Genomic DNA, 24,338 nt, shown 5'->3' on the forward strand with positions numbered 1-24,338 from the left:
TCTCTCTCCCTAGACGGTCATGCAGTTACGACACCCCCACGCACAGGCACATTTAATAAAAAAAACTTGCCTCGTCTTTCTTACATCCCCACTCTTTCTCAGTCGTGGAAAGAATCTTAAATTAGTTGAATTTTTGATTTTCCATTTCAGATTGGAAGCACGTTCCACTCTGTCCCATTTTAAGGTGATGCGTTATCCTTGTGAGCGACATTTAAAACTAAAAAAATGGGCTGGCTAGGTACTCGAAATTGAGAAAGGTGGGTGTCTGCCGCAGCACGAAAAGTAAACAACACTTATATTACGACGTCTTTGGACTATAATATATGGGAAACAAGCTTGTTTGCAAGAAGGATAAAAATGATTGGTATCACACAGTGACTTTGAGTGAGATTATTTGACAGCTGTGCGTGACTGTACAAGTTTGTCCCTAAAACAACAAAACGAGGACATTGTGGGGCTAAGGAGAGAGTACCAATGTAGAGTTTGAACGTACATATGCCATAGAAGCATTGTTAAAATAAAATCCCTATTTTTTATATATACAGTTAGGCTACATGTTGTGATAAAGCTTTGATGTTGAAAAATTAACTTTTTTTTTCACTTTTCGAAATATGTGAAGCTTTATACTATAGTGTCTTATAAGATGTTCAAATGGTACAGTCTTTTCAAAGTGATTGTGAATTGCCTGTTGCGTTTTTGCGTTTCTATTTTACAGAATTCCTAACTGAAAAAAATCTGTCTTCTTGCTCTTGTACTCTCTTTCAATAGCTGGCTCCTACCACTTTGAACTGTCATACTGTGTTCCGATGTTGTGAAAGACTCCATGAGCATTCCAGCAAAGGAAAAGGTAAATGCACCAATGTCTTATGCTATGTTTATTTTGCTGTTTCACTGTTCACGGGGCATAATTATGGCATGGCAACTCACTTGTGCTATTTACTTAGTTTCAAAGTAAAAACGAACGAGAATGTGTAACATGTTTTCGCAGTCACCACTGCGTGATTTCAATTTTCGCCGAACCCTTCACTTTTTCACTTGAATTCCTCCGCCCTCTAGGCGTGCCAATGCTCGCCTCTTGCAGGGCAAATTGTGTCCGTCTCTTCACCTGGTAAAACATCATGTAATCGGAAAAAAACGTCAAGGAACCTGATTATTTTCCATGCGGCGCAGAAAGCCAGGTTCTTGGTAGTTTCTAGACATTGATTTCTCTCTTATTGAGTTTTAAATTGAAATCAACGGCTGTTTTGTTTATAATTGTAACGGTTGTTGTATTTGTTCGGGTACTTAGTGCTTCAGTTTCAATTAACCTCATGTACATTTTACTTGTGGGTGACTATAATCTTCAAAACGATGTACAAATGCATTGGACGTCGGGTTTCAAACGTCAGCTTGACTCAGTGCGTGGTAACTGTAAATATTGTGTAATCACGTGTGTTGGTACACGTGTTGCAAATTGGTAATGCTTTCCCGCGCGCTCGCAGCTGGAACATCGTTCCTCTCCACTCATAAAACGGGGACTTTGTGAAAATATCTTGGACATGACTGGAGGACAGTGAACTGCAGCTGTGCCGGAATATTTATAGGGGCAATGTCAGGAGTTAGAGCTCTTAATCTATATCTTTCTTCTGCATGAGAGATAAAATTATTGTATAATATAGATAGAATTATCATGTGCCATCTAAGTGAAATAAAATGCTTCCACTGGATGTGAAGCCCGTTGATATTTTTTTGGGCAAATTTTCCAACCTTATTTTCCTCTTTAAGAGGACAGATAAACCAAGTCACAGTCTGTGCTCTGGTTGAATTCAAATCTGCCCTTCAGCTACGTGGTTGCTTTTGATTAATTTAAAAAGGACAAATTTTGATTTCTTTTGGCAACCCTCCAAAACGCGTCACAAATAAGCTATCTTGCTATTTCCCTTCGTAGTTTCCCTCTCTCTGGGCCTCGGAAAAAAAATTCAAGTCGCCATATTACAGGGCACGGTGTGGTTATTTAACGACAACCACCTTGGCGAGTAATCCTTCTCATTACATGCAGAGCACGCTCCGCTTCCCCATAACCGGTTTTCCGGCGGCTCAGCCTCAGTCAGGAGGTTTTTTGTGTTTCGGATTTTCCAGTGCCCGTCCCACGGACCACAGCAAGGGGAGAAGCCCTCTTTTCTGTCCTGGCACGACCGCAAGTCGGAGAACATCGATTGTTTGTTCAAGCTGGACTCCAGAGGAAATTGGCGAGAATTGGTTTACGAGGCGTGAAGTGTCGTCAGTCGAGTAAATATTACTGTTGAGAAAACACTGCGATGGATCAAGCGTTTTCCATCGGCATTGGGCAAGAGGTTCCACTCCGCGCGCCAAATTTTGTCACCTTGTTCTTTGTAGCGAGTAAGATGCTAAACAGGTATGTACGTCGGCAATTTTTGACCTGTGGAGTCACTCAGAGCTAAATCCCCTGTCCAAAGATAATAGGCTTGTACAGAATAATCGGATGTTGTAAAAAAGATTTTCGACCAAAGTGTGTAAATTTTGTGTGCAATTCGAGGAAGAAACATTTTATAAGCAGCTGCTTAGGTTATTCATTGCTTCTTTTATCCTTGGCGGAGGCTCCTTAGAAATCCTTGCCCACAAAATAAATCTTTATAAAGGATGTTTTGAAATAAAATAACCACACGTACTGAAAACGGGCTGTCATAGACGCCTTTACCGTTCTCCGTTTATGATAAGGAACACCTGTACGTCATCTTTATACCACCTGCCCCATGTGATATAAGAGGACAGGGATAGTTATTGTGCCCCTTTACAGCCCTGGCAAGTTTTTCAAAGAGCTGCAAATATGCTTTGAATTGCCTTGATATTAGGCAATCAAATACCCGAGAGGAAACGAGCAATGTAGCCCGTGTCAATGCATTAACTGAGCCAAGAAAAAAATATGCAAAACAGTCTGCATTCGCCCGCAACTCGATACCCTGCCCGTATCTAGACATCTCCGCTTCAATTTTCCCCCTCCCCAAGTATCCTTTAGTTTTTGCTATTTTCAAAACCACATACGGGACTGATCGTCGCGCAACAATTAGATTAGTCTGATGCGACCACCCACTAAGTCTGTCTCCTTAGGTTTTTTGGAGAGGTTTGTTTGGCACTGACTGCTATTACCTGGAGACCGAGGATTCTTCCATGAGGGAGGCAGACATGCTGGTGTCGGGGCTTCCACGCATGCCCAGCAACGGCGTCGTAAAAGATCTCGTGCCACAGCTTTAACGACTACCGTCGTTGGCCCTTATAATGGCAACAGCAGACCGGAAAAGTAATTGTCTGTCGTGCTAGTTTGGACGGGGATAATCTATTTCCACTCTTACTAGCAGTAGTAGAGCAAGTTATGCTGAAAAAAAGTTGGTTCGAGTCAAATCGTCCCGGTTTTGTAGCATAAACCCGAGCTGAGCCACAGACGAATCAGGTGTACAACATTTGTAATGAAAGAATACGAGCATTAGCAAGTTTTTTACACCCAGTAACAACTTTCTAAAGATGCGTTTTGATGTTAGAGTGACCGTTGATCCCTGCTATTTAAAAAAAAAAGGTTGGATTCATTCAAGAAGCATTTTGACCAATGTTTTTCAGCCGTTCCTTTGTCTTCTCTTTGTGTCATCGCTGTGGCATTTCTAAGAAGAGGTTACGCATGTAGGCAAGTATAATAGAGGACGTGGATAATGCAGTCGATAACCTCATCGTGATGTCATGAAACATTCAACAAACGTCATTTTGTTATTTGGTATTTCCAAAGAGCACAAGTCCACAAGTTGCCTGATTGGTATCTCAGAAATTCACTCCATCACCGTAAATTAGAAATGTTATTAGTTAGTGTTTCAACTACTTATGTGAAGGCTTTCCAAATGCCACGATCGCAAAACAACCTTTGAATTGCAACCATTGAAGTGGTTAGCCTTTTGACATTAGAACTCATTCTTTTAATCTTAAAGTACAACTCACCTTAAAATATCAATAAAGCACTAAACCGCATTAGATGAAGTTTATAATGCCACCAAAGAATTATAAGAATCGTGAACTTTACAATGAAGAGCTCTTCAAAGTAATTTCATTGTCGCTGTTTGAAATAATTGCGACCTTATTCCTTGGTTTTCATGTTTGAAGTGCGAAGGAAAAACAAAATAAAGTTTTGAAGTCTTGGTGAAACTCGGCTAACACCCCTGGGGCCATCAGTGATAAACGTTGACAGCAATGAATGCGAAAAGGCAAGCGATCATCGCTTGCTACGCCGTATTAGAGAGGTTGTTGTCCGAAATTGATACGGACGCAGTTACAAAGAGATTACTGATGTAACACCCAATCATTGCTAAATCGGGAATATGCTATTCAAGTTATTGGCCGTACATCAGCGGATCAGTTACCATCAACTATACTTTATTGCACTGTTTGACCAACACGGCCGGGTGAAGCAGGTAAATGATAGGGTTTCAAACGTATCGAAGCGACCTCTTGACGTTTCGTCAAGCATTTGAGTGCAGCACAAACACATTAAACTCGAAACAGTAAGTTTTCTACTTTGAAGACTTGGGCTTTGTGTGGTAAAAAAGTCTCTACCGAAGATGCAGAAGATACAAAGGACCATAGAAGACGCTAAGTTTAATACAATTTTGGTATAGACTAATCCAGTAAAACGCCCTCGCTGCGATAGCGCCACACACTCACGTGCGCTTTCTTTCTCACGTCGCACTTGGCAGGTTATATCACCCTATCCGGCTCGAGCAGGACCAAGAGAGAACGTAATTGTCCTAGAAACGAAGGTGGGGAACTGCACTTCATGGGTTCGCAAACGACCCTGAAATACACGTTATCGCTACCATCAAATTAGGGAGTGCTCCTGCTTAAGGCGAAATAGTCGGAGAGGCGTACCACGTGTTTGCGAGCGAGGTGATGCCTTGGCAATGGCTTCTCACTATGGTGGTTGGATTATATCTTTAGACCTTTCTTTGGCTTTGCCAACCGTGGTTAGCCGTGAGTACAGAACCAAATGATTCACAAATTTCTCAAAATCCCACGGAAATACTGACTGAAAATTACTTTCATTTAAACCCTGAAGAGGCAGACGTGCATCTTTGAGCAAAAGCTGCAGCTAATCAACGGCGAACTTGGCTGCCCATACAAAACAAAAAAGAGGTGTGCAGACTGATCCGAGGAAACATCGTTTACTGACACCACGCTCGCGCAAATGCATACTAGCGTTAATGTGCCTTTCCATATGCGTGTCAACACTTGCGCCAAGCGTTGCGTATCCGTCCAAATCATTCCCAGAGCGATTTGGACGACCAAACGCAACGCACACGTGGGCCATGTTCATGGAGTCGATTTTTGTGTCCCTGAAAGTGAAACGCATGACGCATCGTGTACGCAACGCAACCAAAAACGTATGGAAAGGCGCCTTCAAGCTTTATTTGTTGTGCGTGCATTATGTCAAGTCACAGCACCCAAAGAAGCTCCAACGCGCGCGTACCACCTGTGTGCGAGTGTGCATGCTGCCGCAGTAATTACCTGTAATGCAGGTTTTGGGCTTAGTTAAAATACAAATACAAATTGTAGGAAACGATTAAATGCTTAAAATGTCACCGATGTTTCCAGTTAAAGGCTTTAGTTTTTCTTCCAAGTAGTACCGGTATTAAAATACAAATTGAGTGCGGAATTGAAAAATGTACAGATTTCCAAAAATATCTGTCAGTGATTAATTTTTGTCTGTGTGCCTAGCTTGATATGTAAAATAATATTCATCTGTCTATTAGGATGATTTTGTGTGTACGCAGTCAGATACGTAATTTGAAACCAAGAAGTCTGTGTCTTGTATATGCTAATTTTACTTACGGCTTGGTTCTTGTGTTTTGCTACAAAAACAAACGAAGTGGTTTTTCCATCGTCTGCAGGTCACTTGATGTTGTTGGTACAGGGTTTTCTTCCACACTGCCTGAGGCAGGCTTGCCACGCGCACGTCTGATGAAACTATGTACGGATAATGGGTGGAGAGGCGACACACGAACCCACATATTGACCATGAAATTTATCTTCTCTTCTTGGCGACGTGTGATTCGGGGAAAGAGTATATATGCATCGTCACCAAGGTAAGCGATAACTTTGTCCACCAATCACGTCGCAGGATATTTGTCTTATAAATACGACCTTATCTGACGCCGTCGCCATGAATGATCATATCCTACGTAAATGCATGCATATCGTGTTAATCAGTGCTTTGAACTATGAGAATAATATCAAGGATTTTTCAAGTTTATTTTTCACTCATTGCGAGGATATACTTCCATAAGTTATCGAGGGCTTCAGTTTGGAACAAGTCTGTCATCGTCAATTTGAATGCGAGATGGGTAGTAAGGACGATTTTGCTGAAAGCAAACTATGTGCTTGCCTGACTTGAACCGGCTCTGTCTTTGTGAGTGGCGTAGTTTACTGGGAGCGGGAGCTGCTTACTTGTCTAAGGATGGTCTGTGTGCAATGGTCTTTACTGTCAGATTGTGCACCTGTTGGGATCTCAACTGAGACCATTAGGGATCGAGGGTGACCCATACCCTGACTCAACATCCAGTTCAAGGGAGAAGGACCCGTGCCACTGGGATGTGAGCCATTCAACGGTGTACCGAACCGTTGCTGCTAGAGGTTCTGCATGTTGCAGTGGCGACAGAACAGCTGTTGTTCAGTTTTTGTGGGAGTTTTTTTTTAATTCTGTGTGCTTTTTTTCTTCTTCTAGAAACGCTTCCGGTAAGGTAGTTGGTTTGTCCACGTGCCATCTGGACAGGTGTGGGTCACTCGGTAGAGTATTGCTTTCTCAACGACAACAAAGGGGGTCCACTACCCTTGTGTTATTTCATGAGAATGAGAGATGACTTTTTTTGACAAACCTTACCGTCATACTACGGGGAAGTATTTTCTTGTCGAGGTGTTTCTTCAAATATTATTACACTCATTTTACCCTTTCAAACTCCTATAGCCATCAGCCCTGACGCGCGTTTTCGTATTGTCACTGATGATAAGAATGCAACTTGACCGTTAATTAAACAAGGCGATCTTTCCCTGTGCAGTTTTGCAGAAAGGGGTGTGCATTTAATTTGATTCTTCGCAGAGCAACCTATAGTTTGGCACAGCAGTTAATTTAATTTTGACGCACAAAAGGTGTACGAGCGATATGCCACAAAAACTACACCAACTGGAAGGGCTTTTTTTGTTGGTTCGCCTCGACATCTTTGCTCATGATCATAAAAATTTTGTTTGGCCTGTGAAATCAGTTGTTTATTTTATATTCCCGTCATTTACATCTTAAAATTGCAACAATAATGTTATTCGTGAAGTTTTTCACTCCAATTTTTCTCATTCATTTTGAGTTTTTTTTATCAATATTCCACTACCGTTTTCTTTGTTTGAAAAGTCTATAAATACCTTCCCAGCATTGTGCGGGTGAATAGCATATTTCATATACTATTCTAGGAGAGCGATGAACTTGAAATCTGGTTTGGTTGTGCACCATTAAACTCGCACGAGGAGTCGTTTGTGTCTTGAAAGGGAATTATTATATGCGTTGGTTAATTATTTTGTGATCATTTGCTCCGATTGCATTGAGTCATAATATTTGTAGATTTTAAACTTTCATTTTTGAGACGTGGCAAGATGCTAGCTCAACATGATAAGGTTTGAATTAACTTCAGATACGTCCTCTAGGGTTAATAAAATACAGCCTTTGTTGTGGCTTAATGGTAAATGGTGCGCCTTACAAAATGTAGCTATCCCGTGAAACTGCGCACCACAGCGAGAAATTCGCAGCTTCCGCTTAAAAAGAATCAGTTTTCCTTGAACTAATACTGCTCTTTAAGAAATGTAGCTATCCCGTGAAACTGAGCACCACAGCGAGAAATTCGCAGCTTCCGCTTAAAACAAAATCACTTTGCCGTGAACTAATACCTTTAAGTTCCCATTAATATCTTTGAAATTGACTACAGTCATGACTGTAAGCAAAGATTGATTCCTTTAGATCACAGTCGTCTGAGTTTACACAATTACAACTTGGCGGGTGGAAAAAAGTACAAAGCAGTCGCCATCGCCTGAATAACGCTGCTTGGAATGGCCAAGAAATCAATATTTACCTACAACGTGGTGAGAGGAATAAGAAAAACCTTGTACCATGCTCTGTGTCGTGACAATATGCCGTTAACAAAATTTCAAAACATAGGCTGATTTCTTATAGGGTTATGGTGTAATCATAAAACCTGGAACGCACGAAACATTTTCCCCAAAATGTTCCTTTTGTTACGTCACTGTTACGCCGTCCTTTATTAAGGTGTGATTAATTAAAGAAAATGTTTTGCCTATAACTTTTGAACCAGATTTGATGTACCATGTTTTATTTTTGCGATCTGGTAGGCCTAATCCTGACAAACATCCGCCCCCTCGATATTTTTTTCCTGGTGTGCATTTATCGGGAACTGAGTCTTTAAGAGTTGAAAGAGTAAACCTTTCCAGTCATTTTGAAACCAATTTTACGAAAAATTGAACATACCATCGTTACGCAGCGCCCATTTTTCCGAGACAGGTCAGCCAAAAGTGTGTCTACTTGTACTTTTCCACTGGGGTGCTCCATGTACGTGGACTAGCACGAGTGAAGCCTTTAACTTCAAATGACCGTTACTGGAAAAACCATATGTCTGATAACGTAAGACCTTTTCATTTGTAATGATGAGTGTCGTTACATGCACGCCAAGTTTCAAAAATGACCGGGGGGGGGGCAAAATCCACCCCGGCTGTGAGATGGGCCAAAATAACCTGGCTCCTTGAGGGTTTTACAAGTAATATGCTAAGAGTAATGAACAAGGGCTGATGATATCATCATGGGGAAGATCACTCTCGTATGCCTCATCCATGGGAGTTATGTTTAAAATCAATTCACCGCACACCTGTGAAGGGGAACAGCAAAATTGAAAGGAGTTTTCCAAAACGCGATGGTCATCAACCCGGATGTAATTGCAAGGAAGATTTTGACAGACATGAAATTTTGTGAAGTCATCAAACCGGAAGTCGATAATACCCGATCACTGAAACAGACAAGAAGCTTTTTTCCTTTTAGGAAGCTTTTCCTGAGGCGGATTGCCTTCATGTTGCGTGTGTCTAAAGCGTCAACCATTTTTCCCAAATTGCATTAATTTGCGCTTGAATTTAAAACCCGATAGCACGCTCTGTCACTGTAATCATAAATTTGGCTCAAAGTGCGTTTGATTGTAGGCTATTTCTCTTGTTTTTATTTCTCTCATTCTTAGCTCGGATTAATCGCCGGTTTGAATAAATCAAAATCAGAAGTAATGATTGTAGTCAACAAAGGCATCCAGGAAATGAAATGTGTCCGTCCGCGGCAGTTTTAATTAATTCCAAGACAGCCAACAGAATCCACCCAAAGTAATACGGTCCATGTATAGCTGAAAGTGCAAGCAGTACTTCTCAAGTCACGAAGTGTGCTCTCGACGTCAGTGAAAATAAGAGGCGTGAGACTGATCCGATCTCATCTTGCCGACCGTAGAGATATATGATGAAAAGCACACAGCAAGCGCGTGTTTCGTGTTCGCGTGGTCCATCATCCTTATGAAATCCCCGATAATACAGAACTTCCAGGGAAAGTTTTCAAGACTTAAAACTTCCATGCCATCAAATAATCAGCTGGAAAATATCTAGACAATATTTAACACAAGAACAAACAATATTTAATTGTAGACCCCCTCCAACAGCGTGCGGGAAAACATCCGTTTAGAAAAGGCTTCATGCGGAATCCGTGCAAGATTGTGACGACATTGACTCAAGCAATGCTCATATTGCAAAGCTGCATCTACCAACGTATCTTTAAAAAAAGGCCGGTTGTGGAATGTCCTAGGCCAGATCAGCCACCCCCATGGTGCGTGTTTCTTGTACAGCAAGTTCAGGCATCGGCGTTTTCATTTGGTCAGTGAGATTCTTGCTCAGAAAAAAACTTTAGTAGACCTTTGAGTTGGTTTTCGGAAGGAGAACAAGAATTAGTGGGTTCGTTTTCGCGTTCTTCCTCAAGGAGGACCGCCGGATAAGTGTTTCTCATTGCTTCTACCCGAACAATTTTCTTCTTAAGAGCTCGAAATAAATGTACTTGATCACAGATGGCAAATCTTTATGCTGCCCAGCGTCACATCCAATTTTTAAACTCTTGTAAATGGTACACTTCCATTAACTGTGGCACTATGCTGACTTTCTAGCTCATGGTTACCGTTGATCGGACGTTTATCATCTTCATAATGCGTTTAACAAAAGATTTTCATGGTGGTTGCATTTGGAAGAGATGAGCTTTTAGTATATAATTAAGCAAGAGGTGGCATGTAATTCCCAAAGATACTTTTAAATATCATATCTCACAACCCTTTGAGAGCTCAAGTATGGCACAGTGACGTTTCTTGTTTTGTTTTGTACCAAATGGTTTTCAGTTTTGTGACGAATATTAGTCAATTAATTTCTTCGCAATGTGTATCAGTACAAACGTGCAAGAGTTGTCTTGGTTTCCGCTTCGATCAATGCTGTAAGCTCTAAAGGTTAGGATTACGGTACCTCATGCAGAATCTGGCTGGGATAGGTTTTCTAGCTAACAATCGGTTACGCTTTATGTCATTTCACCCAGCTCGCTCGATATTTACAAGCTATTAAATTTCCCTCGCGCGGTAATTCAACTAAGACCGTTTTCCGCGTGACGCAGTTGCACATTATGCTATGAGGGCACTTGCCAAGGCTTGCATTATGAAGTCTCACTTGAATTAATGGAAAAGGTATAGGCCGTTCTTACAGCCTTTTTGAAAACCAGTCTCATTGACAGTAAAATCAATTTCTGTTCGATGCCGTCTTCTACTCTTTTGCCTTGTACCAGAAAACACCGGAAGAAGTGTACGATTTGGTATATTGAACCCTGCCTGTGATCTTATTTAGTACCATGCAAGAACACAGTTCGGAGTTTGATTTGTTGCGTTTCAGGGGGTCCTGTTAGGTTGTGTTCAATGATTTCTATCTCCTCAAGTTAGCATGCTCTCAACAAAGTTGGTGGATTTTCGGGGGGAGAAGAAGCAAAGGACAAACTCACCCTTTGTACGAGACCATTTGTGTTGAAGTCCCCGTCCGATTCTTCTGGGCTTTGGGGCGAAAAATTCCGTTTCCACCAGGGATCAACGCCTTCACCAGCCCCGCCCTTTCTAGGTGCCGCCCGGGCCACCAGGCACCCAGCTAGCACGCAGACCGTGGTCAGGACCGCTGCAACACAACAGAACCTCATGGTGTTTTATCTGATGAGTCCTTGTCAGGAGCAAAAACCCAAGGCCTGCCACAGAGTAGGCTCCCCTTGCTTAGGGTACAGTTTGAAGTGGTCCTCTCCCTCAAACTTCAGTTCGCGCGCGATTATTAGCAGACGAGATTAACGGCAGTTAAGAGTCAAACTCACGACACAGTCTCCATACAAACGAGGAGGGGATGTAGGCCGACTGTGATGCAGTGATGTGCAGCACTGAGGTTGGTGATGGACAGTACGCTTGCCGACCATGTGCGACTCTCGTGAGCGCGTTGCGTCAAATGCCTTGATTTCTGCGATGCCTGGTATATATGTCATTTCGAATCAACATCTCCATGGACCGCGTGCGTGGAACTTCATGAGTGTGGGATGATCAGTGGGTGTAGTTTTCCGACACTCATCGACTAGCTGATGATGGAATCCGTGACGTAGTACCTTGTCTATCACGCACAATGGTACTGACGGTTACCATGTAATTAAAGGGTCAATGCAATGCAATTTTTAATAACCCTTGCTTATACACCTTTCTGTCTATATAAAATGGTCAGATTTGTTTTGCTACTTTAAAGGGAACTTTGAGGCTCATTAGTTCTTTATTTATGCATATTCATGATAAAACAGTAATGCCAATCAAGGAAAAACATCAATTTAATAGTGATTTGTGAATAAAAATCCAGGAATTTTTGATATTTTTCTGTCTTAGATTTCTCTTCCTATGATTATTTTTGTCGTATTGAGCAATGGCAAGAAGGCAACAAGCAGCCCCTTCTCATGAATGGTTTCAAAGAGCAAATACTGGCATCGAGGCATGTAAATTGAATAGGCATCACAGCTACAGTGCCCTCAGTTGTCCAAACCACCAGCATAGGCAATTTTATATGCTTGCAAAGCTGCCCATTTTAAAGACTGATTGCAGATTATGCGTTGCATATCAATACCTTGCTTTTGGACGGCCCGAATGAAGAGTTTCATCCAACGGGAGACTCTTTGCTTAACGGTAGTTGTCTTTTAAATGTTGCTATTTTTAGAATGGAACACCCATTTCCTTATAAATCATGGAATGTTCTCATATCACTGTTGCTGCAGAGAATGCACGCTTTGAACACGTTTTAAAAGCGCCGTTTTTGTTCATGTAAATTACCACCAATATATCGAAAATTCTTGGCCAGTATCACGCATTAGTCACACGGGCGCCACGAGGGTTAACCGTTACATTCTTTAATCTGTTCATGTCACCATAAGGCCTGCTTGGAGTCACATGTCGAGTGCATTCGCACTTATTCTGTGAGCGATAAAATAATTTGATAAATCATCTACCAATGATTTAGGGTAAGAGAGAGAGCAAGGGAGAATAATTCTTTGTCCCCAACTGGCAATACTAGTCATTTACAAAGTGCGCCACCAAGAGGTAGATTATTTGCGTTGCATTGCGGGAAGTTTTCAACAATATCTATCTGCTGGCTGCACGTGAGAATATGAATTGTTCCCGATGTTTGTCAGGTTTTAATTTTTGTACCAATTATTACTTTATGTTTTGACTCTTAGGTATGTTGGTTATCGAAAAAAGACGAAAAACCAATAATTTTCATCAGCTAAAGTTGAATAAAGCTACCCAGCCATTAAGATGGATGAGAGCAAAGTAGAAACACACGTACTAAACCTATACAGAAAACCTGCAACTTTAATCTCATGTCTCATGGGACCCTCTCTACGTGGTGGAATACGAGGGTGCACCAATGTGAAAAATTAAATATTACGAAATCAATAAAAAAAATCATGATATCATCATGACGTCATAAATTTGGACTTAATATTTGTATTAAGGTCTGTGTTTGCTGTTACTCTGATGACGATTGAAGATCGTCAAGTTACTAATATGGTGCCTCGAAAATGTGTACAAAGGCAATGGGGTTAAATAAATATTTAAAAATGAATAATAAATCACTTCGTGACGTCATTGTTCTAGAACCATCCATACACTAGGGTCCTTCATATATGTAAGTTTGGTGAAGATCCAAAGTTGCAAACACACTGAAGTCAATGTTGGAAGAAACGTGTACAAAACAAATAGGATGTTGGGCGGAAGACGACGAGACAAACGTTGTCAAAACACTGAGCTGTTTCGGGAAACTCTTTTCTTTAAATAAAAACTGAAGTTGGAACGGGCGGGAATAGACCAGATGTCGTTAAGTCCGTAGTTCAAAATATAACACTCACAGTGTATTCAGGGCCCAATCATACATGCCCTTCGGAAGATACGGTGCATTTACCAGCACGGAACAGGCCAAAATCAAATTAGGGTCTGTGGGAGCACTACCCTCCTTGCTACAGCAGAGCATGACAATACAAACTCACACGCCTTCCCTGCCACGTGTTTGGCATTTTTCCAGATCCCCCCAAACAGGGGGGCTCCGTTACACGCTTTACACGTACAAAACATTATGAGTCTTACCGGTACGGGTCGTGTTGCCGATATCAGCAGCGTAATGCTTTTTTTTCATTATTGGTGCATGGTGTGTATGAAAAATATAACAAGCCCAACGCCTTGGACAATAGATACAGATACTTACCCTCTTTTTTGATGAGCAATTTCAGACTGTAGCTGTCGGATTTAATTTTTTTCGTGATTTTTAATGAATTAAAGGTTTTTCCTTTTAACTTCCGGTCTGATGATGTCATCAGTCTAATTTTTTTGGCACAAACATTACAGGCACAAAGGTCGTTACATCTACTGATTGTCAAGCAATTCAGGCAAACTTCGCCACAGACATTTGTTCAAAATAGATTTTTTTAAAAATTTCATAACCTTTCGGTGGAGGGTGCTCGAGTGTTGCATGACGTCTTCAGAAGATGTTTTGATGAAAACAATATTGTCGTAGACTAACACCGTTGGAAGTACGTTCATATCTATCATTACTTTCAAATTATAAAGCACTTCCGGTCAGGACCAGTTTGGACCGGAAGTAAGGGTCAAGCGATTTTACCTAACGAGAAGAAACGGTAATCAATGATCACTCTATCACTAGGTCACTAGCTCTATCACACGAAAACGTGTACAAATTCGGGGCTGAAATAAATACTGAAAAACCATTAATAAATCTTTTGATGGCGTCATCATGACGTCATTGTTACAGGACCAACTATGCCTAAGGGTCGTTCGTCAGTACAAGTTCGAATGGATCCGAAGTTGCAAAGGAAATGTCGATGGTGGAACATGTACACATTGAATTGGCTTCGGGGCAGAAGAGGAAGGAAAATGACCTTTTTTGCACTTTTTCCTGCATTTGAACAACTAATCTACTGGTTGCCTATAACACTTACCTTCCAAGATGTCTTCAAGGATTCAACCCATTTGCACATGTACTTCAAGAGATATAGTGCTTTGAAGAGTGCACCTTTAATGTTACTTGACTTGTCAGCTGATGATGTTATCATCACATTCGGTCAATGTTCGTCTAAAGCCCTCCCCCTTCAAGATATCAGCAAAGTTTCAACCCAATTGGTCCGTTTCTTCAGTGCTTTGAAGAGTACGGCACTAATATCACGTGACTTGTCAGCTGATGACATCATCATTGCATCAGGTGAATTTTCGTATATAACACTTCCCTTTCTAGATATCCGGAAGGCTCCATTCGAATTGGGTGTATACTTTATGAGATATAGTACTTTGAAGAGTGCACATTCAATGTCACGTGACTTGTCAGCTGATGATGTCATCATCACATGCTGTCAGTTTCGTCTGTAACACTTCCCTCTATCTGTCTGCAAGGTTTCAACGCAATCAGACATATCTTTGACAGGTATGTTCACTCCCATGCCCTTGTGCACCACTTAGTTGAGAGCTAGCGCATGCGTACTCGATCACTTTATTGTGGATTTCGAGGCAGGTGACGTCGAACATCGTTCCGACATTTCTTTTCGAGGATGAAGATCATAATTGTTTTTAACAAAAAGCAAACAAATAAAGTTCACAAAGATAAAATGATAAATAAAAATGGATTGAACAACATTAAACCAACGCAGTATATGAACCCAGTTGCACAAAATTTGAAGCAAATTTTGAAAAGATGATTTTTACAACAAATAAATACAATCAGATTGCCGAAGACAGAGAGCCGAAATTGAAATTGATCAAACTAACAAAGGACAATTCGCTACAGCTAAACATAACATGGTAACCTTTTTCAAACACTCTTTCAGTTATCAGGATATGCAGCATGTGTGGACCAACTGGAGAACAATTCAAAATTTCAAGTTTAAAATACCCTTTTTTGCGTTCAGAAATGTTACGTACACCGACATCTTTCACCCCATTTTCTCCCAAATGTCACTTTTGATTAACAAGAAACACATCACAAAATGAAATCTGAAGCCTGATTATATTTCTCTGGTATAAATTCAGCAAACGTTTACACAGTGCTGAAGATCTCCGCAGATAGATTTTTGTGTAGTCATTTGCTGGCGGGCGTTGCCAATTTAACAAGCAACAGAAAGTGATCGCGACTTTGCCGAATTTTAGCGCATTCGCACAAAGTAAGTGGAATGGGTGAACATACGTGTTAAGGAGATACGGTGCTTCAAATGATGCACTTTTAATGTCACATGACCTTTTTTCAGATGACATTACGATCACATGAGGTCAATTTTCGTCTATAACACTTCTCTTTCTAACTACCTGCAAGGTTTCAACCCAATCAGACATGTATAAAACAATTCCTCACAGTTTTCACGAAGAGACAATTTTCTCAGTGGATTGCAAAACATAGGTTTTGAGAAAATTGCATTTGAAGTTGGTCTCTTTTTCAAACGCTTAATTTCTTAGACTTTAGCGTTCCTTTAAATTCACCAATGCTACTCCATGAAAGAGAGGGATGTTACATGACACAGAACTACAAAACTAATATTTCTAGACTTTAATTAAAGTTGCTTATTTTGTAAAATAAAAAAAGGGTTGTCTGTTCGTGAAACTCTAAAATTCGTGTGACTTTTGGTCTCTTCGTGAAAGCGGCACACACAGTACACGCTTTTGCTTTAGCGCGTGTGCCAGGTACAACATTGTTCCATATGTATACATTGCTGAAGTCAACTTGTCTCTTCGTGAAAACCAGTTTTGCCCACGATTTTGATCTTTTTGCCAGCGTTATATCTATGGAAGACAAAATTGTCTCTTCCTGAAAACAAAAAATGCGGTTTGTTGAATATTGCGCCTCAGGGGTCAGCGTGATTTGGGTGATTTCAGTAGATTTGGTTAAAAATGATTACATCAAGTTGTAGGCATTGCACAACCTAGTTGATTCTGCCAAAACAAAACAAAAAAATCATAATTTGGGGTCAGATTGTCTCTTCGTGAAAACTGTGACGAATTGTTTATCGTATTAATCGCAATTAAAAAGATTTTTACTCCTTTGGCGTTCCATACAAAGCGATCTTCAGCACCACGTGTTTTGCAAGGACCGAGCACAGTGAGTATATGCATATGCCCACTGTGGTTTCCGTGTAATATGTAGTCAGATATTGCGTATCCACGCGCTCAGAAGCCAATGCATAGTGTTCAAATATCGCAAGAGTTGCTTTTTGGCTCGTCATCTGTGTGAAGTAGACCAGTCATGTATTTGGTGCAATTGACTCCAATGTTTAAGCTATCATTTAATGGACGATTGATGCTTATACCTCTCACAGTTGATTTTTTACGGAATTTTTGAAAAATAACAGGTCTTGTTATGACGGTAATTTCAGTTCTGATGACGTCATCGGCCTTAAGCTTCACATGTGGTAACGATCATTACACACACCAGTTTTCAGGCGATTCTGACAATCATCGCCCTAGACATGTATTCCAAATTCATTTTTCAAAATTTTCAACGTGTGGATAGAGGGCGCTCGAGGGTTATGTGATGTGATCTGTAGATGTCTTGAAGAATAATATACACCAAGAGACTATCAACATTGAAAACAAGTTTATATCTATTACCACTTTTATTTAAACGATAAGCCCCTTACCCGGAAGGAAGGGTCACGTGATTTGCCCTGCACGAGATGAAATGAACACCAAAGGGTACTACACCACGGTTAATTTTAAATTAATTTAGCATATCACAGTTTAAGAGATTGTAATTTGACACCTGATGAGGTAATCATGACGTCATTTCATGACAATCTTCGTATTGTTGGCTAAAATTCGTGAAAGTTTAGTGAAGATTCATGATTTAAGGTGACCCAAACTGCCTCGGAAAATTGTGTACAAAATCAATCAGAATAAACAAAATATTCAAAATTTAATTAATAATCTCTTGATGACGTCATTATGACATCCTTACTTGGTTTCACCTTTGATTTAAGGTCTTTGTCGGTGTAACATTGACGAGAATAGAATGTTGAAAAGACCAAAACGTTGCCTTGAAAACGTGTACAAAGTCAAGTGGCTGAAATATATTGAAAAACCAATAATAAATCACTTGATGACGTCATTATGACGCGATTGTTCTAGGACCTCCATGAATAATGGTCTCTTGTTGGTATAAGTTTAATGAGGATCCGAAGTTGCCAAAACTTGGACATTTGATTAGAGTCGATGATGGACGAAACGTGCACAAATGGGCTTTTGGGCAGAACAGGAAGAAAAATAAAACAAAAAGAATGCCTTTTTGCAAACTTACGAAAAGGCCAACAAAAGAACAAAAAGATTGCGCAAAAAAGCAAAAAAAGGAACAAAATGAATGCCTTTTGGCAAAATTTCGAAAACGCCAAAAACATCATAAGGAAAACAGGAGCTGCTCCGGTAATTGCCGAAGCAGCAAAAAAAAAAGAACAGGAAAAAAACCATAAGTAAAGCAAAAGCTGTTTCGGCCGAATTGCATTGCGTACCACAATTCCTAGCGGAACTGTCACATGACACAATTGTAGCAGCAGCTTAAGTTTTAAGTCGCATGTATTGAAATCCTTTGAACTTTCATATCCTTGCGCAAAGCCTACTTATACTCAGCACTAGTCTCTTTTCAAGCACGAATTAGCACCACAACGCAAAAAGCGCTAGGACTTTACATACATACCGGACCCTTGATTTGACGAGAGTAATCGCAATCAACGAGTCTAGTATTCCAGACTATGAAAATAGAGCTCGAAAAATGCAGCTCTAGCGTTTGTCGCGTGCTTGATACACAAATTGGCACGCAAAACGAACCATTTGGAAAATGTAGGTGTGGTATTGTGTAATTTGAATAAGTACATACCATAGAGAGAGCGAGTATAGACTCACCTGACGAATTCCTGAAATTACCATGTGGCTAACTAAGAGGTTGTTTTGGTATTGATTCATTGATTGTAGTTGAATTTTTTGATAGTGCAGTGTGTGTATATAAGGGTGTGTCTCATAAGGTTGTTGAAGTTCTTGCACAGCCATCTTGGGTTTGGTCCGTTCTTTTGGTTGTTATTACTTGCTTCTACGTTACAACAATAGGCCTTCTCAATCTCAGGGTCTCTTGACAATTTTCCATGCTCATGGTATATTTTATCTAGCAATAGTGCGCATTATGTGTCTTGACTGTCCCCACTTTTCACATACAATAGAGCCTGAAAGTTGACCCTGATGGCGCGCTTCCGGAACCCTTGGGTAGGAAAAATAACATGCAAAGACTTTAGAATTTGTGATATTTTCGTTCAGTTTCTTCTTTAAAAATCCAACTCGGAAAAGGGGCTTTGGAAAATATTTGCTTGTATATCAATTTATATAAACTGAAAAATCACCTGACCTAAAAGAGAAATATCCTGCCAAAAATCGACCCATCACTTCCAAAAATCTAAAATACATGAAGAACAGTGCAATGCAGCAGTCTCGTACGCAGATGAACATTTACAATTTGAAATTTTATGGCAGTCTGTGGCTAAAAGCCAAAATAAAAGCAGATCAAAAAATTTTACACACTTTTATCATTTATTACGGTAATAAACTTAAAGCAATATTCTACTTTTACGAAAGATTCTAATACTTTATCTAACCTTTACTGACAACAACTGCATGATGTCGACTCAACGGAATCTGGAACCAATCAACTGCTGATACGTAAATCTTTGCAAGGTTGTACAATCTCGTTTTCAAGAAAGGAGGCGAGTGAAAACAAACGTGCATGAACAAGGAGAGCTAGGTACGATGTCGCCGACTTGAAAAGTCGTTAATAAAATGCGTTTTTACCCATCTCCAAATGACTTTTCCGAAATATTGCTTGAGGAAGACAAAGGTAAAATTCCAACATGAGTGTTTCATGGGGTGGTTTCAGTTTCAGGTTGGAATTAGTCTTCCAAAAATTATCGAATGTTATAGGTTGGCCCAATGTAAAGTCCCCATAGGTAGACCGCGCAAGGGTTCCGGAAGCTCGCTTCGTGATATTGTACTTTCAGGCTCTATACACCACGGTAAACATTGCGTTAGGTCATCATGTTTTAGGTCTATCCGGTTTGGTAGTGCGACGTCATCTTCAGTTTATGCCACGCCCACTGATCATAGACTTGCCTGCATTGATTGCCGTTTACATGGAACCGTGGAATTGGAAGTTAACGTGCAACTTCAGCGATCGTTCAATGGGAGCCTGCAAATCGTGGCGCGTCCGCGTGTGTGACGAAGTCACTTACAAACCGGATTGCAACGTGCATTACGTTTCATCAGTAAGGCGAATAAAATTCAAGTAGGCCTACCTGTCCTTGCTAATTCTTTGATGATCACAATGTGGTAATATTTTTTTCAGTGAATATCATCGATAGATTATTTTTATACAATTTATTCCAAATCAGTGGTTATGTTGTTAAATTTTAGATTAAAAAACAATTTTTGGTGAAGTTATTTTCGGTAACGAAGAAGACAAGGCAAAATATTCTATCAGGTCCTGCGTAGTTTGTCCATTAAGTGGGCATCGCTTCCTTATTTAAATGAACCACTTTCGTTACCCGCTACCGGTCCCTACGTTCGGAATACCTCTGCAAGACGTCTGGAGACTACGCACGGGACGGAAACCAGCGTACTCTATTATCTGCTCTTTGAGCAGTTTCCCAATGGACTCTCTGGCTCGTTCACATTTGCTACCGTGCTGTTATTGACAGACAGCCCTCGTTATGCGTGGATGTCATTCCAGAAAGCCATTGGCACGACACCATTAATGTTTATACCGGGGCAGTCAGTATTGTGCGTATCATTCGAACACACCGTCAAGGGCTACCGTTAATGTTCCCATCATGACTTTGTGTGCACCCATTTGGTCTACAGATAGCTAAGTTATAACTTGACATGGGGACAAACCTTGGCCGTTGACGAATTTCGCCTCATATGAGTCTTGATTTTTACCCAGTGGAAGTATTGGTGGTTGGTACAGACGCCTTGGGTGTACTGTCTCAGTTTCCTTTTCAGGACATCAGCTTTTTGACGTTTGGTTCAGTCTCAAACGATGAGGTCGTTACTCATCCTTAGAGTCACTGTTTCTGGCGCACCCTCAACGGGTACTGACTCGAGCCGTTATATTAAACAGCTTCGGCCGCCGCGTGCGGACAATTACCCGTCGAGCTGTTGTGCCTTGTGGATGTGATACCGCAGCCATCGAAAAACAATCCGGAAAAGGGAGGGATAATTATTTGTTGTCGGATTTTTTGGCGGGTTTCTCACGCGCGGCGTTGAAACGCACGCGGGAATGATGACAGGGGAGTGGAGTGGTTGTTGTTGATTGAAGCAAGTCACCGATAGTAGTGGAACATCTTCAAAACCCGGCTGCCGTTTATCGGCATTTGGTTCGTATTCAGGAGAAGGGGTATGACAGGATCGGCCCGGGATTAGGTCAGAACTGCGCGGTTGGCCCCAAGTTAGTTATCAAGCCCCCCCCCTATCCCTCCCCCTTCGATTATATTCATCTGTCTTGAAGGAAATTTAATAAATATTAATTCATCACATGGTGTGGGATATGAGTGAGAGATGGGGTAGCGGGATTTCTCGCTAGTCAGCGCTCGGGGCCGTGTCTTTTCCCCCACACATTGCTCGGTGTGCTTTGTGGTTCGATTTTGTTACTGGGTGCATTGTCCTCAATTTGGGGCTCTTGCGGAGGCCGAGCCCAACAAGAGATTACTTCATTATCACCGCACCAATCCTGTCTGGTATATACAAATACAGCATGGTTTGAGGGAAGTAGTGCTTCGCGTCGGGTGGTAGTCAAGCTGATCTACATCTCGGAACAAGTAATTCCCACTATTTTCCCGACCATGCTGTATATGTTTTACTACACTTCATAAATATTCAAACAGAAACCTCACGCTACTTGTACTCACAGACGCCATTGTTGTTTCTCAGCTCCTAAATTTCCAGGTAATGATAGTGGAGTGCAGATGTGCATAGAAACAGGGCTTCAGTAGTCGGGTGCTGGCATACGTTTTGGGTCTTACTTTAATAGTTATCAGGATACAACTCCAGACTGGTTCCGTAAAGATTACATGGCACAGACTACTTATTTACTCGGCAGGCTCCAGAGGGATTTTTGGCGCTACCAGAAAAAAACTACCGCACGACAGCGAGGTGGATACTCACCGCTGTGACGTCACCTGGTCGCGTATCAGACGCGAGGTGGAATTGGCCAATGACGCGCTCTGAGTTGCTCATGAATATTTACGAGATGTAGTAATTAAGACTACCTAATGGATGACATAATTGCCTACCCTTAGAAAACATTATCATGTTTAGTGTCAGGAAGCATAACAAGAACAGACCAATTGAAAAAATCCATTTTGTAATGTATATAACAATTCGGTGTGTTATTGATCGATGTCAGAACCACGACATTATCTCCCGCATGACAATCAGCTTGAATGCATATGAAAATGCACTAATCATTTTACTAACAAAATTAATATTATCGATCGCTTTTTTTAAATGGGCAATCTTCCAATACGTTTTTCTCAAAGTAAGCACTCATTTAACCGCAGTCGTTCTGTTTATTTATATAGACAATAGCTCTCCCTTAAACCTTGATGAAATGACCGAACGGTTAAGCTCAATTGCTCACTTCGATTCTGCTCCCAGTGATGTGAAAAGGTCAAATGTCCGCTGCTTAGGTAGCGTGGATAGTATTTTTGCTTACAACTTTCCCCTGAATTATCATACCTTTTTAGTGCATATGGAAAGTATTTAAAAGTTATCAAAAACATATTTAATAGTTCGTCTTAACACAAATTGTATGTAGAGAATGAGAAATGGATATGTCAACATAACAACATTTGTATTTCCATGAGTTATTTACTGGTCGAACGGTTTTCATTCCAGTAAATAAATATGTCTTATATTATTACTAAAGTCGTAACGACCAAGTAAACGTTTCTAATTAATACATACCCTGCATTGATGTTAAAACATCAGTTGCCGTGGCAACTGTGGATCACCAGGCATAGAAAAATACACTGAAAATACACCTGTCCCAATTTTAAAATCAGGGGAGGTTTCTCAGTCCAGAACTCCACAAAACGGGGTAGAAACCTCTAGTGTACTGATGTTGAGTACAAAATATGATCCTCAAGAGAGGCCTGATCGTACGTACTGTGAGCGCTAACTAAAAATTCAGGATTCTGATAAAGCACCACGTTATCAAGCGCTGAATCCTCACCGAGACTTCTGTATTACCTTACCCATTCGTAAAAGAATTCACTGCTTATTAATTGCCCGTGTTTTCCGAGGAGAGCGTGGATTTATCGCGCGCAATTCATCTCAACGTGCTGGAAGGTTTGTGAGGTGAATGAACAATGACATAGAGCCTAGCTACCTTTTCTTACAGATCAATGCTATTGCCAATGGCCCGTCACCTCAGCCACCAATGTAACTTTATTGCCTAGGTGTAAATTTCATCGATTTCTGTTTTTCCTTCGTGGGTTCTTAACTGATGGCCAAAGACCTAGGCGTGCGGAAACTGTTTCTGTGAGAGAGAAAAAGGAACCAGCCTGCTGCCTTGGTTGTAATTACTGAGGTAAAGCGTAACTCGAGAGATCGGTGGTAGGCAGGTTTTCTAGCCGGTGGCGGGGGTGACTGGCCCGGCTCAGGCGAGTGACCGCGTGCAGTGTGAAAAAGTTCGTGGTCTTCCGTGGATTTGAGGTAAAGGCCGCGATGGAAAAATGGACATAGAACGGAACAGGAGCGCTAGTCAATGGGAAGACAAGTAAAATGCACAGCAGTAGGGGTGACAAATAAGGAGGAACGCCAGAGTCAGGAGGAATGGTGACTAGATGTACAATGAACACAAAATAGCAACGAAGTTGAAAAGATGAGCATTTCACCCTCCGGTGTAAAGTCCGGTGTAAAGTCACCAGGTGTGTACAGGCCAATTTCAAAGGAACAACAGCAAAAATGAAAACATAATCCGTATTACAGTTTTAAATGTTTGCTTGGTGAACAGTTTGGCGTGTTTGGTGATGGTCCACGGTCTACGTTCATCGATGTTGAACCCAGTAGGAAGGATAGATCGTTATAGGGAATGTAGCAAACAGAAGGGTGCGTAGAAAGGTCAGTACAGTAACATGTCGTAAAATTCAGGTCCAGAACAACGCGACTGGTTCAAGCAGCAAGGACACAGTGGCATCTTGTCTCTCATGTCGTAGATAGTCGCCATGGTGGTGGTACGGTATTCTGGGCCACGGCAACGGGCACTGAAGAATGTTTGTTTTTCACTTTTTAATTTCCCGTTTCACCCTGTTGTTCTTGGTTGCCATTGTTCGTCCGCGTCAATTTATAAAGCAGTAGTGAGAAGCGTACTGTCAGTTATACACATGTACACACTACCTTCAAGTTAAACAACGTGTTGGTCGATCTTGCGGATGATCGGCGACTCGCCAACGTCACAGTTTCTTTTTTAAAGAATATATCGTACTCTTTATTTCGAATCTGTCCAAGATTCGAAGCCGTCAGTTCTCTGGATAGGGGAAAAAGTCAGATTTCTCGACTCTTGGTGTCATTGATTCAGTCAACAGATGTCTGATTCTTGTATGTTTT

General features: G+C 41.0%; 1 protein-coding gene and 1 long non-coding RNA gene across 5 annotated transcripts in view; one reads left to right on the plus strand and one right to left on the minus strand.

Moving 5' to 3' along the window:
* Positions 1–11,326, minus strand: part of LOC110991056 (uncharacterized) — a 42,869-nt gene extending 31,543 nt beyond the window's left edge. Inside the window, exon 1 of the mRNA XM_022256156.2 lies at positions 11,138–11,326. Within this exon, the coding sequence (XP_022111848.1) occupies positions 11,138–11,326 (189 nt within the window). The remainder of the gene's footprint in view (positions 1–11,137) is intronic.
* Positions 1–24,338, plus strand: part of LOC110991058 (uncharacterized) — an 82,838-nt gene that overhangs the window by 50,882 nt on the left and 7,618 nt on the right. Inside the window, exons 3-6 of one of the 4 annotated variants that reach the window (XR_015424619.1) lie at positions 769–847; positions 2,119–2,395; positions 5,925–6,119; positions 6,522–11,620. This is a non-coding gene — a long non-coding RNA (uncharacterized LOC110991058). Of the gene's footprint in view, positions 1–768; positions 848–2,118; positions 6,120–6,521; positions 11,621–24,338 lie in introns of those variants that run through there. The other 3 variants (XR_015424618.1, XR_015424620.1, XR_015424621.1) reach the window with 3 other exon arrangements.

This window comes from Acanthaster planci, linkage group LG03 (assembly GCF_054643075.1).
Source record: "Acanthaster planci isolate LZ-2023a linkage group LG03, COTS_SCS, whole genome shotgun sequence".
In the NCBI taxonomy this organism is placed as follows: Eukaryota; Metazoa; Echinodermata; class Asteroidea; order Valvatida; family Acanthasteridae; genus Acanthaster; species Acanthaster planci.